This window comes from Chrysochloris asiatica, unplaced genomic scaffold, assembly GCF_000296735.1.
Source record: "Chrysochloris asiatica unplaced genomic scaffold, ChrAsi1.0 scaffold00031, whole genome shotgun sequence".
Classification (NCBI taxonomy): Eukaryota; Metazoa; Chordata; class Mammalia; order Afrosoricida; family Chrysochloridae; genus Chrysochloris; species Chrysochloris asiatica.
The window spans coordinates 14,077,646-14,099,870 of NW_006408549.1; the positions used below are offsets into that span (position 1 = coordinate 14,077,646).

At 39.7% G+C, this 22,225-nt stretch overlaps 1 protein-coding gene across 2 annotated transcripts; it reads left to right on the forward strand.

The window, feature by feature from the left end:
- The first annotated feature begins 1,609 nt into the window (after positions 1-1,609).
- Positions 1,610-21,053, forward strand: TMEM64 (transmembrane protein 64). 2 transcript variants are annotated; one of them, XM_006859228.1, is made up of 3 exons: positions 1,610-2,401; positions 15,049-15,204; positions 20,235-21,053. In XM_006859228.1, exons 1-3 carry the CDS (start codon positions 1,610-1,612, stop codon positions 20,424-20,426), a joined length of 1,140 nt encoding a protein of 379 aa, XP_006859290.1. In that variant the 3' UTR covers positions 20,427-21,053. The 2 variants fall into 2 exon arrangements, with proteins under 2 accessions (XP_006859290.1, XP_006859291.1); XM_006859229.1 differs by lacking the exon at positions 15,049-15,204 and having other exon boundaries at positions 20,235-21,000.
- Positions 21,054-22,225: the final 1,172 nt, after the last annotated feature.

Genomic DNA, 22,225 nt, shown 5'->3' on the forward strand with positions numbered 1-22,225 from the left:
CCAGATATCTTGCTAAGAACTTTTTCTATTTTATTTAATTCTCACAACAGTTTTATGAGGTAAAGTAATACTGCTGTAGCACTATAGGATAAGCAATGGACTGCTAACCGAAAGGTTGGGGATTCAAACCCACCAGCTACTCCTTGGAAGCCCTATTTGTTGTTAAATGTCAGGGAGTCGGTTCAGATTCATCGGGACCCTATATGGGATTTCCAAGAAGTGGCCAGTTAGTTTGACCTGCCTACCTTCCTGTTCAAGGAGCTCTGGTAGAGTAGTGGTTATGAGTCAGGCTGCTAACCTCATGGTCAGCAGTTCGAAACTACCAGCCTTTCCATGGGAGAAACATGAGGCTTTCTGCTTCCATACAGATTTACAACCTGGGAAACCCTATGCAGGGTTGCTATAAGTGGGAACTGAGTCCACTGCATACTACACCACCACCTTGAGGTTCAGACTGACCTTGAGGTCCAGTGCTTTTTATCCTTCAACGTCACACCAGGACTCCTATACAGGGTCGGGTCGTAATCAGTCAGAACCAACTGGAGGGCACTTAACAACCGGAAGAACTCTAATAGGATGTGACAATAGGAAGTGGTTCAAGGGAACCGTGGGCAAAGAGGCACAGGTAGCATATGAGGAACAGTGGGATCAAAGTTGTGGGTTTGAATGTGAGGATTAAGAGAACTCTAAAACCGAGGGTTCTGGGATAGCACTAACCTTAAATGGGTTAAAAGTGAGAAAAAGAAAGATCAAACGAGACTAAGCAACAGTCATTTGGTAGCAGGAGCCTTTAAAAAATAGCCTTCTGTCAATCTTTCTGAGAACCTCTTGTCTAAAGCCTGGGGTTATAAAGGGTATTTTGTCTTTATAATTGTTTTTTCTTTATACTTAATTTTTAAAGGATCAATTCCTTATACTCAATTTCTCCAGTTCTTAGGGATCAATTCATCTCCTGAAACCCACAAGGGGTCACTAAGTGGGGAAGCAAATCAAAGGATGGGAGGACATGGAACAATTTGGCTTCAGAGCTGACCAAGAACTCTTCTCCCCGGGTCCGAAAGGGCGCTGTGGATGAGTGCCATTGAGAGTGGCCCGCACTTGTCAGCGGTAACTGAAAAGGACCAAAGGGTACTGAAAGTCTAAATTGTATCTGAGCACGGTCCCTTCAGTTTGTCAAACAAGCATGCGCACCGAAGTGTAGGCACTTGCTCATCCTCCAGGGAGGGTCAAGAGCACGCCAGGGCCCGCCTCTCCGGAACCCACAAACATCTTCAGCTCCTTCCTCTGGTCTCGGAGATTTCCCACAGCAGTGCCCTAGTCCCACCCGCCGTCAGACCAAACTCTGCGTCACGGGGGCGGGGCCAGAACGCCGCTCGTGGGCTGCCCCGCCCCCTCCGGCTGAAAAGGGGTGGCTCGGCCCTTACGGGGGTCTGGAGTTTTCTCAGTCGTTCTGTCCCATCACTGACTCCTGACCCTTGTGCAGGGCCTTCTCCGCCCCCAGGGCGGACGCTGGGACTGTGGCGAGCGTGTGGGACGCCATGAAGGGCTGCCGCCTGTCGGACGCCGCGGCGGAGGAACTGGAGGGCTGAAGGCTGCGTGGGGCTGAAGCATGAGGAGCCCTGGCGGGAGCCAGCTCCAAACGCTGCCCCGGCTCCTGCTTCACGCTTCTCTACCCGGCCGCGGCGAACTGCCATCCCGCTGGGCCCTGCCAGGGACTGCCGGCGGGGACGTGCGGGCGGACCGCCTCCTCCGTGGGGGCGGGGCGAGCGCGGCGGCGGCGGCAGCTGCCGCCTCGGGCGCCCTGCTCGGCGTCTATCTGGAGCGCCACAGTCCGCCCGCCACCTCGGAGCTGCCGGCGCCGAGCGGGGCCTTCCCTGGCGGCCCCGCGAGCGGCGGCGGCGTGGTGGTCGGCGTGGCAGAGGTGAGGAACTGGCGTTGCTGCTGCCTCGGCAGCACCTGTTGGTGCCGGAGCCTCGTGCTGGTCTGCGTGCTGGCCGCCCTGTGCTTCGCTTCCCTGGCCCTGGTCCGCCGCTACCTGCAGCACCTTCTGCTCTGGGTGGAGACCCTCGACTCGCTGCTGGGGGTACTGCTCTTCGTCGTGGGCTTCATCTTGGTCTCCTTCCCCTGCGGCTGGGGCTACATCGTGCTCAACGTGGCCGCCGGCTACCTGTACGGCTTCGTGCTTGGCATGGGACTGATGGTGGTGGGCGTTCTTATCGGCACCTTTATCGCCCATGTGGTCTGCAAGCGACTGCTCACCGCCTGGGTGGCCGCCAGGATCCAGAGCAGCGAGAAACTGAGCGCCGTTATTCGTGTCGTGGAGGGAGGAAGCGGCCTGAAAGTGGTCGCGCTGGCCAGACTGACCCCTATACCTTTTGGGCTTCAGAATGCAGTGTTTTCGGTAAGTGGTGTCCCGTTGGTCCATCGTTCTACCTTGCGTGGAGCAAACTTGTGACTGGCTTAGCTGGGCGCTAAAAGGGACATTTACAATAGGAGTTAACCTTGGTTTTCATCTCCTGGAGAAATCTACCACAAACAAGTACAGCAAATATAAAGCCGGGGCCTCAGTAGGAGACATGGTAGAGAACGTCTCCTTTTGAAAGAGATGATGGGAGTTTGATTAAAAATGGAGCATCTTTTAAACGCAGCAAAAGGACTGAGAGAGCTGAATGGGTCCATTTTAGCATTTGTCAAAATGTTAAGCAATATTGGCAAAAGTCAGAGAACAACAGCTTTGCATTCCTGGTTTCCCTTCTCTTGCACAAATGCATCCAGGGTTTTGAACCAAAGATTTACCGATATGGTGCTGAAGGCCGCGTTTGGGTCAACAGTGGAGAGGGTAGCCATAGACTAAGTTCGTATGAACCACAAGGTCAGTGGTTCAAGCTCACCAAGTCACTTCTTGGAAACCCTATACAGGGTCGCTACGGGTCGGAACTGACTCAAGGGCACTTAACAACAGTCGCAAAATTTGTTACGGAGTTCTGGTGTGGCGCTGTGCGTTAATGCCCTGGACTGTAAAATCTGAACCACACGGTCGGCGGTTCAAGCTCATCAGCCACTCCTCAGAAACCCTATACAGAGTCACTATGGGTTGGCACCGACTGGACGGTGTTTAACAACAACAGAAAGATTTGTTATAGGCTTTTTCTTCAAATATTTGCTTTAATATGCCAAAGAAAAAAAAAACTCTCCTGTTTGTCTTTCACCGGAGGAACTTTATTTTGAAATTGTTAAATGCCATCGATTGGTTATAACTCATAGCAACCCATTGCAGGATTTTCTAGGATATAAATCTTTGTGAGAGCAGAAAACCTCATCTTTCTCTCCCAGTGGGCTTGTGGACTTGAACTGCCAACCTGTGGTTAGCAGTCCAATGCTTATCCTACAGAGAAATGGTGACTAAAACAAAAATAGGACATGTAACCTTTTTTACCACTGAGAGTTTATTTTCGTGTTCATTGTTGTCCTTAGGTTCTGAATCCTACTTATTGGGAGCAGGGTTTCCCATGAGCAGCTGGTAGGTTTGAACTGCCAACCTTGTGGTTTGCAGTCTGGTGCTGATCCTACAGCTCCCCACCAGGATTCCTAAAATCTTGAATTGTTTCTTCTTGCAAAGGAAGCTTGTTCATACATATGTTCTTTTCCACTCTCGGATTGATGTGTTCTGTTTGTTCTACTTGATTTTCTGTAGCCCTGCAAATGATATAGGAATGAAATGCTGCCAGTAAGGAGAACATGCAATTAGAAGAAAGGAATCCAAATGTGATTTTGGACCAGATCACTGGCTAGCCTTGGCCTTGCATTCCTGTTTTCAGTGATGAGTGGGTTGAACTAGATTACTTAGTTTCCAGAATTCAGCGATTCTAAACTACAGAGAGAGCTAATAGAGTGATTCCCAGGAGCTCAGCCTTTCACCAAGATTTCAAGAAAACTGAATATCTATGAAAATCTATGCATTTTATGATTAGCAATTCTGACACATTATTTTGTATCAACATAGTCTTCTGAAGCTTTCTCTCGCTCTCTTTTTTTAATTAAGAATAATTTTAATCAGTTCCCTCTTTGTGATAACATTAAGATTTTTCTCTTTTCTTTTCAAATAATCTTTCGCAAATCTCCTGTTGATTTTACCCAACAACAGCAATGGCTATATAATGATGTCTAATGGAGGCAGTAGGAAGGTGCTCTGTAGAGATAAAGTTTTGTGTCTACTATAATTTGATATAGTCTCAGTTTTTGCCTTTTTTCCATCCTCTTATAGTAAGAAATATAAACATGATCTTTGCCCCAACCTTAGGTAATAATAGATCAAGTGGCCTAAGACTTTGGAAGGGGATTGGGACTAAAGAACTTGCATTCGTTTCTTTCTGTTTGTTTTGTCCTCCAGTACAGCTGTGTTCTTGTGCCTTTCTCCACCTAGGATGTGCATATTATGCATATTGTTTTTAATCCTTAAACCAGCCTTGTAGAAGGTGATTTATGCACATTTTGTAGACAGGCAGTGGTGTCTGATGATTAGGAGCCCAGGTCTGGTACTCTGCAGTCCTGCTCTGTCTCTGCCTTAGAATCTAGTTGACCTTTGTCAAGTTGCTTATATGTGTTTCCATTTCTTGTGAAATGGGGAGAGTGGTGGTACCTACTTCATAGTTATTAAAAGGATTGCAGATTATAAATATATGCAACAGAACCTGGTTTAACAAACACTCAAATGTTGATTTTTGTCCTCATTATCCATGGTCACATGGTAGTAAATAAATGGTATTGCTAAACTTTGAACTATGATCTGATGATAGGCAGGGTCTCAACAGTATGGCTCCGTTTCGTCATTGTATATATAGAGCTGCATAGGAGTCCTAGTGTAGATCAGCACTGGACTGCTAACCACAAGGTCAGTGGTTCAAACCCACCAGCCACTATTTGGAAACCCTATATAGGGTCGGAATCGACTTGAAAGCACTTAACAACAACATAGTAATAGCTTTATAATAAGGACTCATTGAATGTTTATTAACTGACATGAATGCAGGCCTTTCTTTTCATACATATTAAACATGTGAATAAAACTTGTACTTTGTACTTGAAAATGCTTTTAGGTAATTATGTCGTTTAATCTGAGCTTGACAAGGGAAACTCTGAATTTGATATTATTGTTAAGTGCTGTCGAGTTGGTTCCAACCCATAGAGACCCTTTATAGGGTTTCCGAGGAGTGGTTGTTGAGCTTGAACCACCTTCCTTGGGGTTCAAACTGTCTTTGCAGTCCAGGGCATTAACCCACAGTGCCACACCAGGACACCTTAACATTAAAGTTGTTGTTATGTGCCGTGGAGTCGGTTCCGACTCATAGCAATTCTTTACAGGGTTTCCAAGGCTGTAAATCTTTATGGGAGCAGAAAGCCTCATCTTTCTTTTTTGGAACAGCTGGTAGTTTGGAACTGCTGACCTGAAGGTTCGCAGCCTGATTCGTAACCACTACGCCAATATTATAGGGTTAAGTAAAAAGGAAAAAAAGAAAAAGGGTCTCTTGGAATTGGTATTATAGACCCAGTGTACTGAAGAAGGAACAGGCTTGTTAGTTTAGGAACTTGTTTATAGAGTCATGCAGCTGCCAAGTGGTGGGGCTGAGGTTTGAACCCAGGCTCAGCTGATCAAGTGCATCTTACTTTAGAATTCTTAGTACTAGCTATCAGCAGGGTGGGTTGTGAAGCCTCTGGATATGGGCTACTACATCTTGTTTATATCTGTAACTCTGAACTGTTAGCTTACAGAAGCAGCCATTTTAAACAAAATGGTTTCTGAATTCTGCTAAGTCACTCACTGTCTTCTAATTGATTCTGATTCATAGTGACCTGATAGTACAGAGGAGAACTGCCCCGTAGGGTCTCCAAGGCTGTAAATATGGATGGACGCAGACTGCCACATCTTTCTCCTACAGAGTAGCCCGTGGGTTCTAACTTTTTGGTTGGCAACTGAGTGCCTTAATCATTGTGCCACCAGGGTGTGCTTGAATACATCGGAGTGAGAAAAAGTTTTTTATAGACAGATGTTAGTTTTAGTCTAACTTTCCCTTGGTCTTTTAGAGCTTCATTCTACTGCTACCCTCTCTGCTGTATACTTCTCTCATTACCCGAAGCTCTCCCCTTTCTAGATAATTCTTGTGTTTTCTTCTTTTCTCTGTATCTTTGAGATTATCCCCATTTTTTTCTTTTTCTTTCTCATTCCACTTAAAATTTTTTATACCTACTCTATTAGCATAGTGGTTATGAATCAGGCTGCGAACCGTAAGGTCAGCAATTCAAAACTACCAGTCGCTTCATGGGAGAAAGATGAGGCTTTCTCCTCCCATCAAGATTTACAGCCTTCGAAACCCTGTACAGGGTCACTATAGGTCGGAATCTACACGACGGCACTTAACAACAATAACAATGATACAAGAAGTATTTGGGGGCTTACCACAAAAAGAAGGGGAAGTACAGTGGTCAGGAGAGGCACAGGTTTGGGTTCAGACAGCCCTTGGTTAGTCCATGGTGTGTGGCTTTCTCCACGCTCCCTTAACCTTTAAAATGGAGGCAAGTTTATGAGTATACGAAGACCTAGTGCAGCAGAAGCATAATGAAGAATTTTGCCTGGCACATAGTCACTTCTCAGTACTTGTTAGTTCTCAGGATTAGTGGTAGTGCTGGAGGTAGTGGTGTTTCTATTTTTAGAGGCAAGAGATGATTATAAAAGATGAATATATGGAAGAAAGCTAGGGACTTTCCACTGCTTTTTATGTATTCTTAACCAAAATTCTTTTTCCATATGTGGCCCCTAAAATATGCTGATACTTCACTTTTGCAACTTTTGAAATAAAAAATTGGAGGGATCTTCAAAAAGCTCATGGGAAAAAAAATCATTTATCTTTTCATTCCATTTATCCATGAATTTTTTTGAAGCCCTCTTGTACTTTATATGGCTCTTAGTCCATAAGTATAGTGTTTCAAGTACATATTAAATTTGTTCCTCTTTAAAAAATACTCTATTTTTGTTGAGAAATAGCTAAGAGTTTTTTGTGTTATTTACTTATTTTTTTAATTCCCAGTGTTCTTAATATAATCTTAGGAGTATTTAGATCTCTAAACTTGTACTTTATGTGTTTCTAAGTACTTGTATTATCTGGATACATACAAAAGATAACCTCTAATGATTCTTATTGTGTCAGGCTCAGTTGCTGCAGTTGTTATTAAGTGCCATCTAGTCATAGCAACCCTGTATGGGGTTTCCTAGAAGAAGCTTGTGAGCTTGATCTGCTGACCTTGAAGTTCAAACCAATTTTGCAATCCAGTGCATTAACCCACAGTGCCATACCAACCTTCACATCTCAGTGGGGTAGAAAGCCAGGGTTTATTGTGCTTGACCCAGGTCCAGGTAAGGGACATACCTGCTGTTTGTCATTTCACTCTGGATTCCGTCTGACAAAGCTACCTTCTTGCATTTGCTTACTGTGCCATGAATTGCACACTGACTTTTAAAACTTCTACCTAGAAGTGATCTTACTCTCCACTGACCTAAAACAACAAGCAAGTTACATGTCCATAGCTAGCTTCAAAGGCATGAGGAGTATGCCAGGTAGGAAAGAGCTCTAGCACCTGGCTGCCTCCTTTCTCAGCTCCATCCCTTGTCTCTGCTCAAGTGCTATGGATTCTACCCACTTCATTCCAGCCCATTGCCCCTACTCTGGCTCTGTCTGACATCTGAGCCTTCTTCCCACCTGGTCTCCCTGCTTTTGGGTGTAGACTTCTCAATCTTTTCCCTATCCAGAAAGATCTTTCTATAATGCAGATCTAATCTTGATACTGTTCTGCATGAAGACCTCTAACTGGGTTTTCTTTTTCACTCAGGATATATTCCAGATTTTCACTGCTTGTCTCTACAGGCTCTCTCTTGCCTTTCCGCAATTACTGTGCTCTTTGATGTGTCCATTTATTTAATCTATTGTTGTTGTTGGTAAGTGCTTTCCACTTAATTCTGACCCTTAGCAACCCTGTATAGGGTTTCCGAGGAGCAGCTGGTGAGCTTGGACCGCCGACCTTGCAGTTCAAACAGCTTTGCAGTCTGGCGCATTAACCCACAGCGCCACACCGTGTTTACTCTATAGCACTCATAAAAGGTAGATGTAATATTTCTGATCTGGAAATAGCAAAAGAAATCTTTGTAGCCTTGAAATTTCATATTCTCCTTTTTAGTAGTTGCTGGGAAGAGAAACTCAGAATGGATCAAAAGGGGTCAGTGATGCATGTGCAGAAGGAGATGAAATCCTGAAAGGAATCTGGAAGAAACTTGTTGATAAAATTGAAGAACAAAAACATTCATAAGGATAACAGTTCTATATTTAATGAGCATTAAAGTGTGGTGCTCTGGTAGTGAGGTGGTTATGAATCGGGCTGCTAATCTCACAGTCAGCAGTTCAAAACTACCAGCTGTTCAGAAGAAAGGTGAGGCTTTCTGCTCCTGTAAAGATTTACAGCCTTGGAAACCCTATTGAGGGTCGCTATGAGTCGGAGCGACTCCATGGCATATCACAACAATAACAACAAAGTGTGGTGCTGTAGGATAAATAATACTGGACTGCTAACTGCAAGGTTGCCAGTTGAAACTTATTAGCTCCTTGGAAACATATGCAGGACTGCTGTGTTTCTGAACTGACTAGATGGCATTTAACAACAATAGTTTTCTTGAGTCAAAGTAGGCCCTTGAAAACTTGAACTTAAAATTTTAGTTGCTGCCTGTGAAATGTAATATTTAATCCAAAATTGTTATATGACCATCGGTTGTTAGAAGTAACTATTCAAATTGGTGCTTGCTATTTCCATAGGGCTCTGATATTTTTGTTGCTAATGTTTTAGGGAAGATCCTATCTTTCTCTATCTCATTTCACTTTGGTCAAAAGACAAGTTTTGAAAAAAAAAAAGTCAGAGATTGGTAGCTTTCTTCTCTTTAATAAACCCACACAGGAGATTTTTGTTTCAGTTATATTGAAATCTAAAATAAAAGCAAAAAGCATGGTGTGAAAGATCTTGTTATTCATAAAGTGCTGTTTAGCCCTTTAGAGTTTGCAAAGCACGCTTATATTCATATCCTATAAACCTTAAAACAGTCTGTTGAGTAGAAATCAATGATTGAGATGCAGAGTTACGTGAGGACAAAAGCACGGGCTTGAGGTCAGACTCAGCTCCAACATTTACTGTATCATCTTGAGCTAGCTATTCTTTTGAGCCACACTTTCTGATATAAAAGGTCCTTAATAATTCCTGCCACAAAACTTTAACAAAATATGTCGTTTCTTCATTATGTACTTTCCGTTACCTGCATTTCAAGGTGAGAACATTGAAGTACATTTTTTTGTACATTTAGTTTAATGACTAGGCACAATATTGAAATGCTCAATAGCTATCCTAAAGTTTGACAGTTTGAACCCACCCTACAAGTCCAGGGGAGAAAGACCTGGCAATCTCCTCCTATAAAGGTTGTTGTTACGTGCCATGGACTTGATTCTGACTACTAGTGACCCTGTATGGCATTTCTAAGCAGTGATTGGTACTGCTTACCCTATAGTGCCACATCAGGACTCCCATAGAGAGTACAGTCTAGGAAGCTATGAGGTGGTTCTGCTTTGTTTAAATTAAATTGATGGTACATCCCAGCAACAACACCAAATACTTATAGTACGTTTACTAAGTGTAAGGCCAGGCACTGTTCTCGTGGCGTGCACACATTTACTTCTTTAATGCACTTCTCAACCCTAATTCTCATTGTACAGCAGAGGCAGTTGAGGGACAGAGAGGTCAAATAATTTGATTAATATCACAATTAGGATATGCTATTGTTGTTGCTAAGTGCTAGCCACTCACTTCCGACTCATAGTGACTCTTATAGGGTTTCTGAGGAGCAGCTGACGGATTTGAACTGCCTACCTTTTCCTGTAGCACCACACCAGGAGTCCAGTTAGTATATGTTAGAGTCGTGAATTTACCCAAGATGCTGGTGTTGGTCTGAGAAGAGCTTGGTTGTAGGGCTCTAGCCCAAGCACATTTCACATAGTAGATGGAATGGAGGACCTCCCATGGGTCAACCAATGTGCAAGATTGTGAGAATAGACAGTTGAATTAGATATTATCCCAGGACATCAGAGCAATGTCGCCAAACTATGGCCCGTGGACCAAATCTGGCTCCCTGTATGTTTACAACCCTCGAGCTAATAATTGTTTCTCAGTTTTAAAGAGTTTGTTGTTATTTAGTGCCATCAAGTTGGTTCCGACTCATGGTGACCCTGTCTAGGGTTTCCAAGGAGTGACTGGTGAGCTTGAAATACTGACCTAGTAGTTCAAGCCGACTTTACAGTGCATTAATCCACAGCACCTCAGAAAAATCAAAACAGTAATTTTATGTGGCATGTACAATTGATATGAAATTCAAATTTCAGCATCCATAAGTCAAGCATTATTGGACCATAGTAGTGCTCATTTGCTTTTGTATTGTCTGTGGCTGCTTTTACAGAGAAAGTTTGCTGGCCTCTTATTTTAGAACTCCTAGGAGCCCTGATAGTGTAGTAGATTATGAGCTGGGCTACTAACTGCAAAGTCAGTAGTTCGAATCTACCAATAGCTCCATGAGAGAAAGAGGAGGCTTTCTCCTCCTGGAAAGATTTATAGCTTTAGAAACCTTACACAGGGCTACTCTTAAGTGGAAACCGACTTGGTGGCACAAAACCACCATCATCACCACTTCAGAACTCTAGTAGTCACTGCAAAGGAAGAGCCAACACAAAGCCTAAGGCCTATAAATGCTCTCATATGTTTTATTTACCTTTTTATATAGCAAAGGTCCTTTTTCTAAAACAAAAGCAGTATATGGGTATCATAATGAAAAATGCAAACAAAATAGAAATGAGTAAATATAAAAATGAAAGTTCTTACCTATCACCCTGCCTCACAGTTCAGTGGAACCACTTTAAAGAATTGTGTACCAAACTTACTTTGGTTATACCTTTAAGCCCGTAATAGGTTAGAAGCAGCAGCAAAAAGATTTGTTTGTTTGCTTGTTTTAGAGCAGGGCAGAAGGCATAAAACATATGTGTACACTGAAATAGTGACAGTGAAGGTTGATTAATGAAAGGTGTGTGCCAGAGTTGTATTCTTTCACTATATTTATTCAGTCTGTGACTTGAGCAAAGAATCTTAGAAGCTGGATTATATGAAGAAGAACGTAGCATCAGGTTTGGAGGAAGACTCATTAACACCCTGCGGTATGTAGATGATACAACCTTGCTTGCTGGAAGTGAAGAGGACTTAAAATACTGGTGAAGATCAAAGAATATAGCCCTCAGTATGGATTGCACTTCATTGAAAAGTAGAAAAATTTAATATCTTAATAAAAGAAAAGATTGAAGTTGTCAAAGACTTCCTTTTGCTTGACTATACAAAGCCGTGGTTGACAATGTATTACATTGCACAAATCTGCTGCAAAAGACATCTTTAGAGTGTTGAAGAGCAAAGGTGTCCGTTTAAGGACACAGGTGCTCCTGATACAAGTCATGATGTTTTCAGTAGCTTCTTCATATGCATGTGGAAGTTGGGCAGGTGAATAAGGAAGACCATAGAAAACTGCTACATTTGAGTCATGGTGTTGGAGAAGAATATTAAAAGTACCATGGATAGCCAGAAGAACAATCAAATCTGTGTTGGAAGAAGTACACCCAGAATGCTCTGTAGAAGACAGGATAGCTAGACTTGGTCTCTTATACTCCGGACTTACTATCAGGAGCTTCATGTAGTGGGTCAGAGAAAAACAGGAAGATACCCAAGGAAATGGAGGCAGCCATATTTTGCATTAGGCATATCTGCTGTACAAGGATGTCATCTTGAGGAATAAGGTGTACCTGACCCGAGACATGGTATTTTCAGTCATAAGCATATGAAAGTTGGACAGTAAATAAGAGATATTATAGAAGAATTGATGCATTTGAATTATGGTGCTGGAGAAGAATGTTAAAAGTACCTTAGATTGCCAGAAGAAAATCTGTATATATGAAGATCACTGCTGCCTAGCTACATTGTAGATTCTTGAATGTATTGGCCATCTGTGTCAGTAGAAACGATCTTATACTGAAGACTCCCCCCCCCCCCTTACTACTAAAGGCGGATTTCTCTGAGCTTGCTGTGTTCTTTTACCCCCTCCAGCAGCTTAACTTCCTGGTGGTTATTGCCTAACCAGAGCGTTTCAGTCTTGGCATCTAAGTCCATCCTCCATCCTACAAGACATTTGTAGTCTAATGGAGAAATAAATATAATAGTATATATATAAATATAATGGCTTAAATTTTGCTGATATTAAAGTTTTTTCCCATTTATGACATTATTTTTGTGGGAAGAGAAAAGGTGTCCTCAATTTTTGAAAAGCCAGTTACAATGAACTTGTAAATTATAAACTAACAAGTATTTTTGGTCTTCAAATTTATAAAGAAAACTTCAGTTTCTATGTTGATAGATTCAGCATCCCATCAACATTTATCTCAGACCTAATTTATGTAGGCTTCTTGATACGGACAAGAGACACTGAAGAACAAGACAGAATTTGTAGTCCAGGATAGAAATGAGGGGCAAACAGAATATGAAATCTTCATTTATTCCTCTAGTGTGAAAGAGGACAGGCTCACACATAGTATTCTTAAGCAGACTTTAGGGATCAGGGATAGTTTCTTAGAGGCATTGATGAATAGTGAGTGAGAAGGAGGGAGTGCCGATGCCAAAAGAAACAATGTACAAAGACCCAGAAGGAAAAAGAGCAGCGAATATTCTAGGAATGGAGAGAATTTTGATGTGACAGGAACATCGTGTGAGGTGAAGCGTGAGATAGGGCCAGATTGTGACGCACAAATTGAAAGAAGCTGAAGCTCATTCTAATGGCAGTAGGACAGGGTTTTAAGCAGGATCAAGTTTGCATGTTTAAAAGTATTCCACATTATTTAACATAGTTGGTTAGTAAAGGTTAGGTTTGGGTGACAAGGCTGTACAGAGGGAGTCTGAATAGGAAGCTGGGACTGTAACTTAGGCAAGAACCATTGATAGACGCTAAATGGGATTCTGAGTCAGGTCTTAGTTTATAGAATAATTCAGAACCAGTTTACTTATGAATAGTGTTATGAAACTTGTGTTGCTTGATTGGGTTGAATTATTTAACACTTCGACAAAACAATTTGCATTGATTAGCTGAAAGTAGTTATTTGTATTCTCTAGATAGTTTTTCAGAAAAGAAGTGTAGAAATAATATCACTTGCTTTTTCCCTAGGATGAAATTTGGTCATGAAAAGGTTAATAAACTATATTGTTTTTAGAGTCACTTCAGATTTATGAAATGTGTTCTTAAAATAGCCATGTGGATATGATTGATGTCATTTGTGAAGGTCAGTTATGTATTTCTGTTTAGAGAAACTTAATTACATTTAAAGGCTACGGACAGAACTTTTTATGCTGATAACTTGTCCTGTCTTTGTTTCATAGAACTCCTTGCATGTGCCCCATAAACAATAGACACCATACTGCCAACTTGATTAACACACACTGTACTTTCCCTGCCACGGTGTCCTTATTCATTTTTTTCCTAGAACAACTTACCTTCCTCATCTCACAGATCTTTGTCTGCCAAACCTGTGTTTAGCCCTGAAAGCCCTTTTTTAATGTCTCTTTGCCCACAAAATTGCCTCTTGACTCCTACTTCTACATTTTAAGACTTGAATCAAAGTTTTAAACACGGTTCCTCTGTTGAACACAGATGTTAATTCTTTGCAGCATGGGCCTCTCTATAGAGTTAGTCACTACATGGTGGCCTGCTTGTTTGAGAGTGAGTTAAATGCAAATTCCTTTCTTTGTGACCTAATTTTGGAAATGGCATTCTATAAGTTCTGTTGTGTTCTATGAGAGGACTTCAAGAAGTTCATGGAAAAAGGAATGAAAAGATACAGGATTTTGTTCTACAAACTTTTTTAAGCCCTCTTGTATTTGCTAGTGGTAGCGTAGTGGTTACGAATCGGGCTGCGAACCTTAAGGTCAGCGGTTTGAAACTACCAGCTAGCTGCTTCACAGGAGAAAGATGAGGCTTTCTACTCCCGTAAAGATTCACACCCTGTACAGGGTCACTATGGGTCGGAACTGACTTGACGGCACTTAACAACAACAACAACATTTGCTAGAAGTAAGCACTAGGTCCAGCCACATTCAGAGGGTAAAGGGCTGCTATACAAGGTCATGAATACAAGGAGGAAAGGTCATTAATGGTTTGGTGCTACCCACCACTGAGGTTAATATACAAAGATTTTCATATCTCAGCATAGAAGCAAAAAATAAGTTACATATATACAAATAAATGAAGTAGGGTTTTAAATGTTGCATATCTAATGAGTGATTAAATTGTGTTATATCCACACTCTGTTATATTTGTTTAGTACTGATAATTTCTGCTTTTGTGTTTGTTTCTCTCATGTACGTACTAGGTATTTGCTAGATTCCTTACAAATATTTCTGATGTGAACAACCTTGGAAGGTGATGGTTATGTCCTCATTTTACAAATGAAAAATCGGATGCTTAGAGTCTTAGTAGGTTTCTCAGGATTATTGAGTTTTCAGCACTGGAATGTCATCTGGCTTCAAAGCCCATTGGCCACATCTCCATTTAGACATTCTAACAAAGAATATTTAATGAGAACAAGTTTTTACAATGTGATAATGTGTGTTGTGTATGTGTGTTTTATTTACATGTAAGAAAAATAAAATAGGCTATAAAGGTCATCTTTCAATGGTAAAATAATAGAAATAAGAGTATTATAACTTTTCTTTATTTTTTATTCTATACATTCTGCATGCATTCCCTTTATAATCATTTTTAAAAAATCAAAATGCTTGGTAAAGTATTTCAGCTCCCTCATATCCCAAAAGAAAATGTTGGGCAAGAGGTTTACAGTACATTGAAATTGTACTTGATTATGAATCATTCCCTTTAATCTACTCTTTTAGATTACCGATCTCTCATTACCCAACTATCTGATGGCATCTTCAGTTGGACTGCTTCCTACCCAGCTTCTGAATTCTTACTTGGGTACCACCCTGCGGACAATGGAAGATGTCATTGCAGAACAGAGTGTTAGCGGATATTTTGTTTTCTGTTTACAGGTGAGTTTAAGGCCAAGGGTTATCTTTTTTTTATTTGTTTCCATGTGCCTTTTTTTTTTGGTATTGCATTATTAACTGAAACCTGGCTGACTATTGTGTGGATATATGAAAGTGTCTAAAACTGAATGAATTCTTGTTGGAATATTTTCTTAAGCAAAATCAGAGAATCTCAACAAGGGGAAGGACACAATTAAGGTCATTTTTCCAGTGATTATCTCAAAGTCATCAATAAATCAAATACTCGATTTTGCCTTTATGTGAAGTATCATACACAATGTTTCTGGAGATAATTTTATGAGATTTAACAGGACTGTGTGTTTATTTTAGCAGGGAAATTTTCTTTCAAATTATTGAAACTTATTTTTTTTTTTAGAGTAGTATACTTAGAGCATTAGGATTTTTTTTAGTATATTAGTTGTTGTTGGTTCAGACGCATAGAGATCCTATATAGGGTTTCTGCATTTGTGGCTCGTGGCTAAGCCTAAAATGTTTTTTTAATAAGGGATTATGAAAACTTGTTGACAGATGGATAAAGTGTATTGAAAAGCAAAATGATACATTTTCTAAAAGTTGATTCAAATTTCAGATAATTTTTGACTCACCCTCTTTGATAGTCCACTCAGCAGATTATACTAATGAGATCACCATACTACGTTTACCTATTGGTCCTTTAACTTGCTAGTATAATTTTCTATATTAAATATATGGCACTATAATTAAGATTTAATTGTTGGTATTACTATTCAGAAGTTTCTGAGGCACTATTATTACCAAGTTACTGTGCGTCAGTGATTTGATGATAAAACATAACCCAGAGATTTCTGTGTACTTATACTGTACACATTTAAATAAATAAAGTCCAGGAATTGAAGTTTTGCTTAAATAAAGTTTTTCAATAAATGGGCTGGTGTGGTGCTGTATGATAAGCACTAGACCACAAGGTTGATTTGAACCATAAGGTGCTGATTCAAACCCACCAACTACTTGGAAACCCCGTATAGTGTTGCTGTGAGTCGGAACTGCCTCTACAATATTTAACAAAACAACAAAGAAAACTTGTAATATTTTTTATATTCAGAGAGTTTTTATGTGTATTTTACAAATTTTTTCAGAGCTGTATTTTCTTAGGAAACTTGAATCTAGGTTTACAGTCACTGTTAAAAGTTCCTTTATTTTTACATACATAGAATGTGAACGATGTAATGTTAAGTGTTCTGTGAATTGCATCTATAGCATCATATATAAATTATGTTTATAATCATCCTAAGGTGTAGTGTAAGATTCTGACATCCCCTCTGCATTCTCAGAGATATTTTTAAATTTAAATTTAAGTATATTTTATGTTTTCTTAGTTTCTTAAAATTAAGTAGTCCATTTGAAAATTGAATTTCTTTCTTGACTTGTGTCCAAATAATGAGCATTCTTCATTATTAGTAGCTGTCTCTTAGTAAATTGCTAAGAGTTATAATAGACCGATATAGTGCATGCCTTTGTCAGTGTGGCGCTTCTTCAGATAATAGAATCTTTAATTTTTTTCAGTGATTTCTTATTTCCTTGGTTGAACTAACAAATAATAAGTTTAAGATATAAGACAAGGGGGATGAAAGGCCATTATTTCTTTACCCCAGGAATTTATGAAATAAAAAAGTGAAGGAATCTGTATGCCTGAGTTTGATGTGAGCCTGAATCAACTTGGTGACACCCAACACTACCACCAATGTCTTAACTTCATTTGTTTCCAGGAAGATTTAATGCAGCCTACAAAATGTTTATGGAAAAATAAAAAGAGAGAGGAAAGACATCCTCTTGATGGGGAAAATCAGTGTAGGTAAAGGCACTTAACAACATAGTTTTCTATGTAATCATCAGCCAGAACCCCAGCTTCAGTTCAAGTCATGTGTATTCTTATATTTGTTAGAGATGACTCACAAAGGAGGACCCTCAGTGCCTATAAAATTAAACAATGCAAAACAGGTATTCCGAGGAAGCACAACAATTTCTTGTATTGATAGCCAACTGAGATTTCTTAATCTGTCAATTCTGATACTCTTTATCATGTGTTATAGTTTTCTATGGAGTCTTGGTGTGGTGCTGTGGGTTAGTGCACCAGACTGCAAAGCTGTTTAAACTGCTAGGCTGGCAGTTCAAGCTCACCAGCTGGTCCTTGGAAACCCTATACACAGCATCACCATGGGTCAGAACCAACTAGACGGCACTGAACAACAACAACAACATAGTTTTCTATATAATCATCAGCCGAAATCCCAGTCTTGGGTGAATCTAAGTTTTGGTTTGCTATACTCACTGTTCCTTCTTTTTTTTAGTAGACATTTTTTTTCTAGAGCAGTCTGGTTTACAGGAAATTTGTGCAGAAAGTATAGTCAGTTCCCATGTACCCCCTCTGCCCTCTGCACTGATTCTCCTCTTACTAACAACTGCGTTCATGGCACATATATTATAATTGATGAACCCTATTGATAGTGTTACTAACTAAGTCCATAATTTACATTAGGGCTCACTCTTTTGGTTGTACAGTTGTAATGGGTTTTGACAAATGCATAATGTCAAGTGTCCACCATTAGAATATCATGCAGAATAGTTTCACTGGCCTAAGAATCACTTGTGCCTGTGCTCCACAGTTGTCACATTTATGGCATGTCCCTCTCTTGTTTTCTTTCTCCTTTGTGTTTTTGTTCTTCACTATACTAAGGAAGGGTGTGTGTGTATTGTTGCTGTTAGTGTCATTGAGTCGGTTCTGACTCATAGCCACCCTGTATAAGGGTTTCCAAGGAGCAGCTGGTGAGTTTGAACCACCAGCCTTGTAGTTAGTAGTCCAGTGCTTATATAACAGGAATCCAGGGAAGGGCGTGTGTTGTTGTTGTTGTTGTTGTTGTTGTTAGGTGCCACCGAGTCGGTACCTTATGCATAGCAGTATAAAACATTGCCCGATCCTGGGCCAACCTCACTATTGTAGCCATCCATGAGCCCATTGATGCTGCCACTTTGCCAGTCCATCTCACTGGGGATCTTCCTCTTTTTCTGTGACCCTCCACCTTACCAAACATGATATCCTTCTCCAGCAACTGGTCCCTCCTGACAGTATATCCGAAGTATGAGAGACGAAGTTTGGCCATCCAAACCCACTGCAGTCCAGTTGATTCTGACTCATACTGACCTTATGGAACAGAGGAGAATGGCCTCGTAGGGCTTCCCAGGTTGTAAAGCATTGCAGTGTTTGCCCTCTATTTTAGTTTTTTGTTTGCTATACTCATTGTTCCTTTTTTTTTTAAATGTTTTTTTTACTTGTTTTTGAAGTTTATTTCAATCTTATTTCTCTAAGTGGTCCTCATCTTCAGTTTTGGGTACAGAAGCAGATGGCCACATCATTGTCTTGCAGAGTAGTGGGTGGGTTCGAACCACTGTCCTTTAGTTTAACAGCCAAATGCCTAGCTACTGTACCACCAGGAGTCCTATGTGTGGAAGGATACCCCATCCTTCCCACAAGCTGTGCTTTCTGAAGTCCTCACTTAACATTGTTTCAATCAGACACACTTTCCAGTATGCATCTAGCTTGATCTCTAAGCAACAAAAGGCTTTGTTGACCTTGGTTTTATTATTAAAACATGTTCTTACTTCTTTGCCACTGTTTTGATTTTCCCCTTCCCCGTTCTTACCTGGCTTATGCTTCTGTCTCATTTATCAGCACCCCCTCCTTTCTTACCCCTTAAACCTAAGTTCCTCAAAATCATGCCCTCATCTTTCCAATGCTTGCTGAGCCTTGTTTCTACAAGAGTATTTGCTCAAAACTGTAGGCAGCTGATTTGCAAAGGAACTTTAAATAAAAATCATTTAGAAGATGTGGATTGCTCTCCTATTCTGATTAAATTTTATGTAAGAGTATTGAAAAGCACAAAGGGACCATAGTATCTTAGTGGACACTCAGAAACTGTGGCCCAAGTAAGTTAAGGGTTTTAGTGTGATGTCTTTTCTCATGATTTTGCTTATGCTTTTCCCAAGTCTGTTTTCTGTTCATAGTCACTTGCTATTTCTGTTTTCTTTTTAACATTTTGTTGTGAATTGAGGGAAGGTTTACAGAGCAGAATATCGTTTTACATTCAACAAATCATACTTCATTTCATTACAGCATTCATTACCTTGTTTGCACTTGTTATTTGTTTTTGGAGTTTATTTCTTTAAGTGGTCCTTATTTTCTTCAGTTTTGACCATACCAGGTAGTACCTTTCTCTAAGCCTGATGGTCATTAATATCTGTACACAGATATAATACCACATTAATTACACTGATACACGTTACACTAATGAACATTAGCCAGTTGTTACTTTCATTGTAGACATTGATTTTTCTTAAAAGAAAACTTTTTGGTATAAGGTATTGACTTGTTTCAAGCAAGCATAATTTACATGAGCCAGAAGGGATATTGCCTTAGATTGTTGTTGTTGTTGAGTGCCATTGAGTCCGTTCTGACCCATAGCGAACTCTGTATAGGGTTTTCGAGGAGTGGCTGGTGAGCTTGAACCGCCAATCTTGCAGTTCAAACGGCTTTGCAATCTGGCTCATTAACCCACAGCACCACACCAGAACTCCTGCCTTAGATTACCAGATGCCATATAATGGTCACTTCCATGGCACCTTCTTCTTGCCCTCCACGTTTAGGAGTAACAACAAAGAAAGAGTAATGATAACTCTATATGAACTAAAGAGTCCTGTCCATGCAGGTTAAACATTGGGCTGCTTGCCACAAGGGTAGGTAGTTTAGATCCACCAACTGCTCAGCAGAAGGAAGGTGAGCCCATTTACTGCCATAAAGATGTTACAGTCTTGGAAACATTACTCTGTTCAATGAGTAAAAATCAACTTGATGGCAGTGAGTTTGTTTTGTGTGTGTATAAACTATTAACTTGACAATATTTCAGATGCATTCTGTTTAAAACATGTCTAAATCAAATTTTTAGTGGATTGGTTTCATTTTTCTGTATAAAATGTAACTGATGTTTCATTTTTGTTTACAGATTATTATAAGTATAGGCCTCATGTTTTATGTAGTTCATCGAGCTCAAGTGGAATTGAATGCAGCTCTTGTAGCTTGTGAAATGGAACTGAAAACCTCTCTGGTTAAAGGCAATCAACCAAATATCAGTGGCTCTTCATTCTACAACAAGAGGACCCTAACATTTTCTGGAGGTGGCATCAATATTGTATGATTCTAGTGAAATGTATGGTTGTCACGAGCCTAGTATGCTGTCCTGAGTCTTGCAGTCAGTTGACTAATGGACAGAGAGACAAGTTCTAATTGTATTACGGCACAGACAAAACTGACCCGTTTTTAAATTGCACAATTTTTTTAAAGCAAGAATCATTTTCTGGATATGTAAATGTATATGTAGATGCAATTTTGGCTGTACCTCTTTCTCACTTATCATGCCCGTAATGACCTGTAGGTCTGCACTTTAGTGTTTTTTAATTGTTTTATTTCTGGGTACTGATGAACAGAGAAATAACCCAAATATTTTTCTGCTTAGTGTCTGTATTTATAAAATCCAGTATAAGTTGTTTGTATAGGTCCTACTTATTAAAGATGAGTAAAAGTATGCAATTTTAAGTATATGATATAATTGGGTGTTCCTTATTTTGGTCGTCTTTCCAGACAGGTAAATGGTGTTTTTTGTTTTGTTTTATTTTAAATGGGACAACTTTGTGTCCCTGTTTTCTTTTTAGTTAGAAAACACATTGCCTTTAGGTTAAATGTATTTTTGCAAGTCGTCATGTTATTGCAGGTACATGTACACATATCCACACAAGCTTATATCCTACATTGTGGGACTGAAGTGCTCTTAAGATGCCTTTTTATTTTCACTGTGTAATATGCAAAGCAAAAGGGAAATTATTTAATGAGTGGTAGCTCAGATTAGAACTTGTGTTCTAATTCCATTATGTTGGCTTTACTCTTGTTAGGTCTTTCATTAAGGGCTGTCCCATTGCAGTCTTACAAAACATTTTATTAAACTTTTCTTCCTTTTTATATTTATAATTAGGCTTTGGAATAAAGATGTTAGTCCTTTAAAATGGTGGACTTAACTATTATTGAAGATGTCACTCAGGTGGCCTTGTTTGATCAAAATGCCTTTTTAAAAAAATCAAGCTTTAAAAATCATATTTATAATTCCATTGAAGTATATATATATATATATTTACTCCCATAGTGTTCAGCTTTAAATCTATAAATGTAATATTAACTTAATGCCCAGGTTTGTGTTATTTGCCCTACTATCGAGTAGGGTTTATTTTGCTTTTTGATATTTGTTTTTCTCTGATAAGACTCAGGAATTCTGAAATGTGAAATTAAGTGTCTCGATTCTCTAGCTCTTGTTGCATGAATTGAATATTTATTAATACCACTTATAAGTGCATAGGTACAGATTATAATAATTTGGCATATAATTCACATATACTGTTTATTTATCACTTTTTAAAAATAGTTTGTGAACTTAATAATTAGGATTTATTTTTTTGCTATGAAAATTCTAACTTATCAGAGACCTCCCATTTGCCTTTTCTTTAGAGTAAAATATTTACCCTAATTTACTAAAGTATAAAAAAATTATTTGGAAGCAGATTATTCTAGTCTTATGCAAGAGATACATTTGGCATTTTCATGTGTAATTTCTTTGCCTTAGTGCAGGTATAATTGTTTATTGTTTCCTTTACGTCATAATGCATAAGGAACCTTCAGTGCAAATGCTTTGAGAGATACCTGGGTCTACAGGGCATTATTGGCCTCCAAATCTTTCCTTGTTCTATTGGTAGTAAAAAACATGTAGTATTGATGTAGTATTGGAAGTTTTTTTTTTTTTCCTAAATACCTTTTTGGAGTCCTGGTGTGGCACTGTAAGATAAGCACTGGATTGCTAATCACAAGGTCAGTAATTCAAGCCCACCAGTTAGTCCTTGGAAACCCTCTTCAGGGTCACTATGAGTCAAAACCAACTCGACAGCACTTCAA

Coding starts and splice junctions, on each gene's coding strand:
- TMEM64 (XM_006859228.1), top strand. CDS start 1,610: ATGAGGAGCCCTGGCGGGAGCCAGCTCCAAACGCTGCCCCGGCTCCTG. Junction 2,402..15,048: donor TTCAGAATGCAGTGTTTTCG/GTAAGTGGTGTC, acceptor CTACTCTTTTAG/ATTACCGATCTCTCATTACC. Junction 15,205..20,234: donor ATTTTGTTTTCTGTTTACAG/GTGAGTTTAAGG, acceptor TTTTGTTTACAG/ATTATTATAAGTATAGGCCT.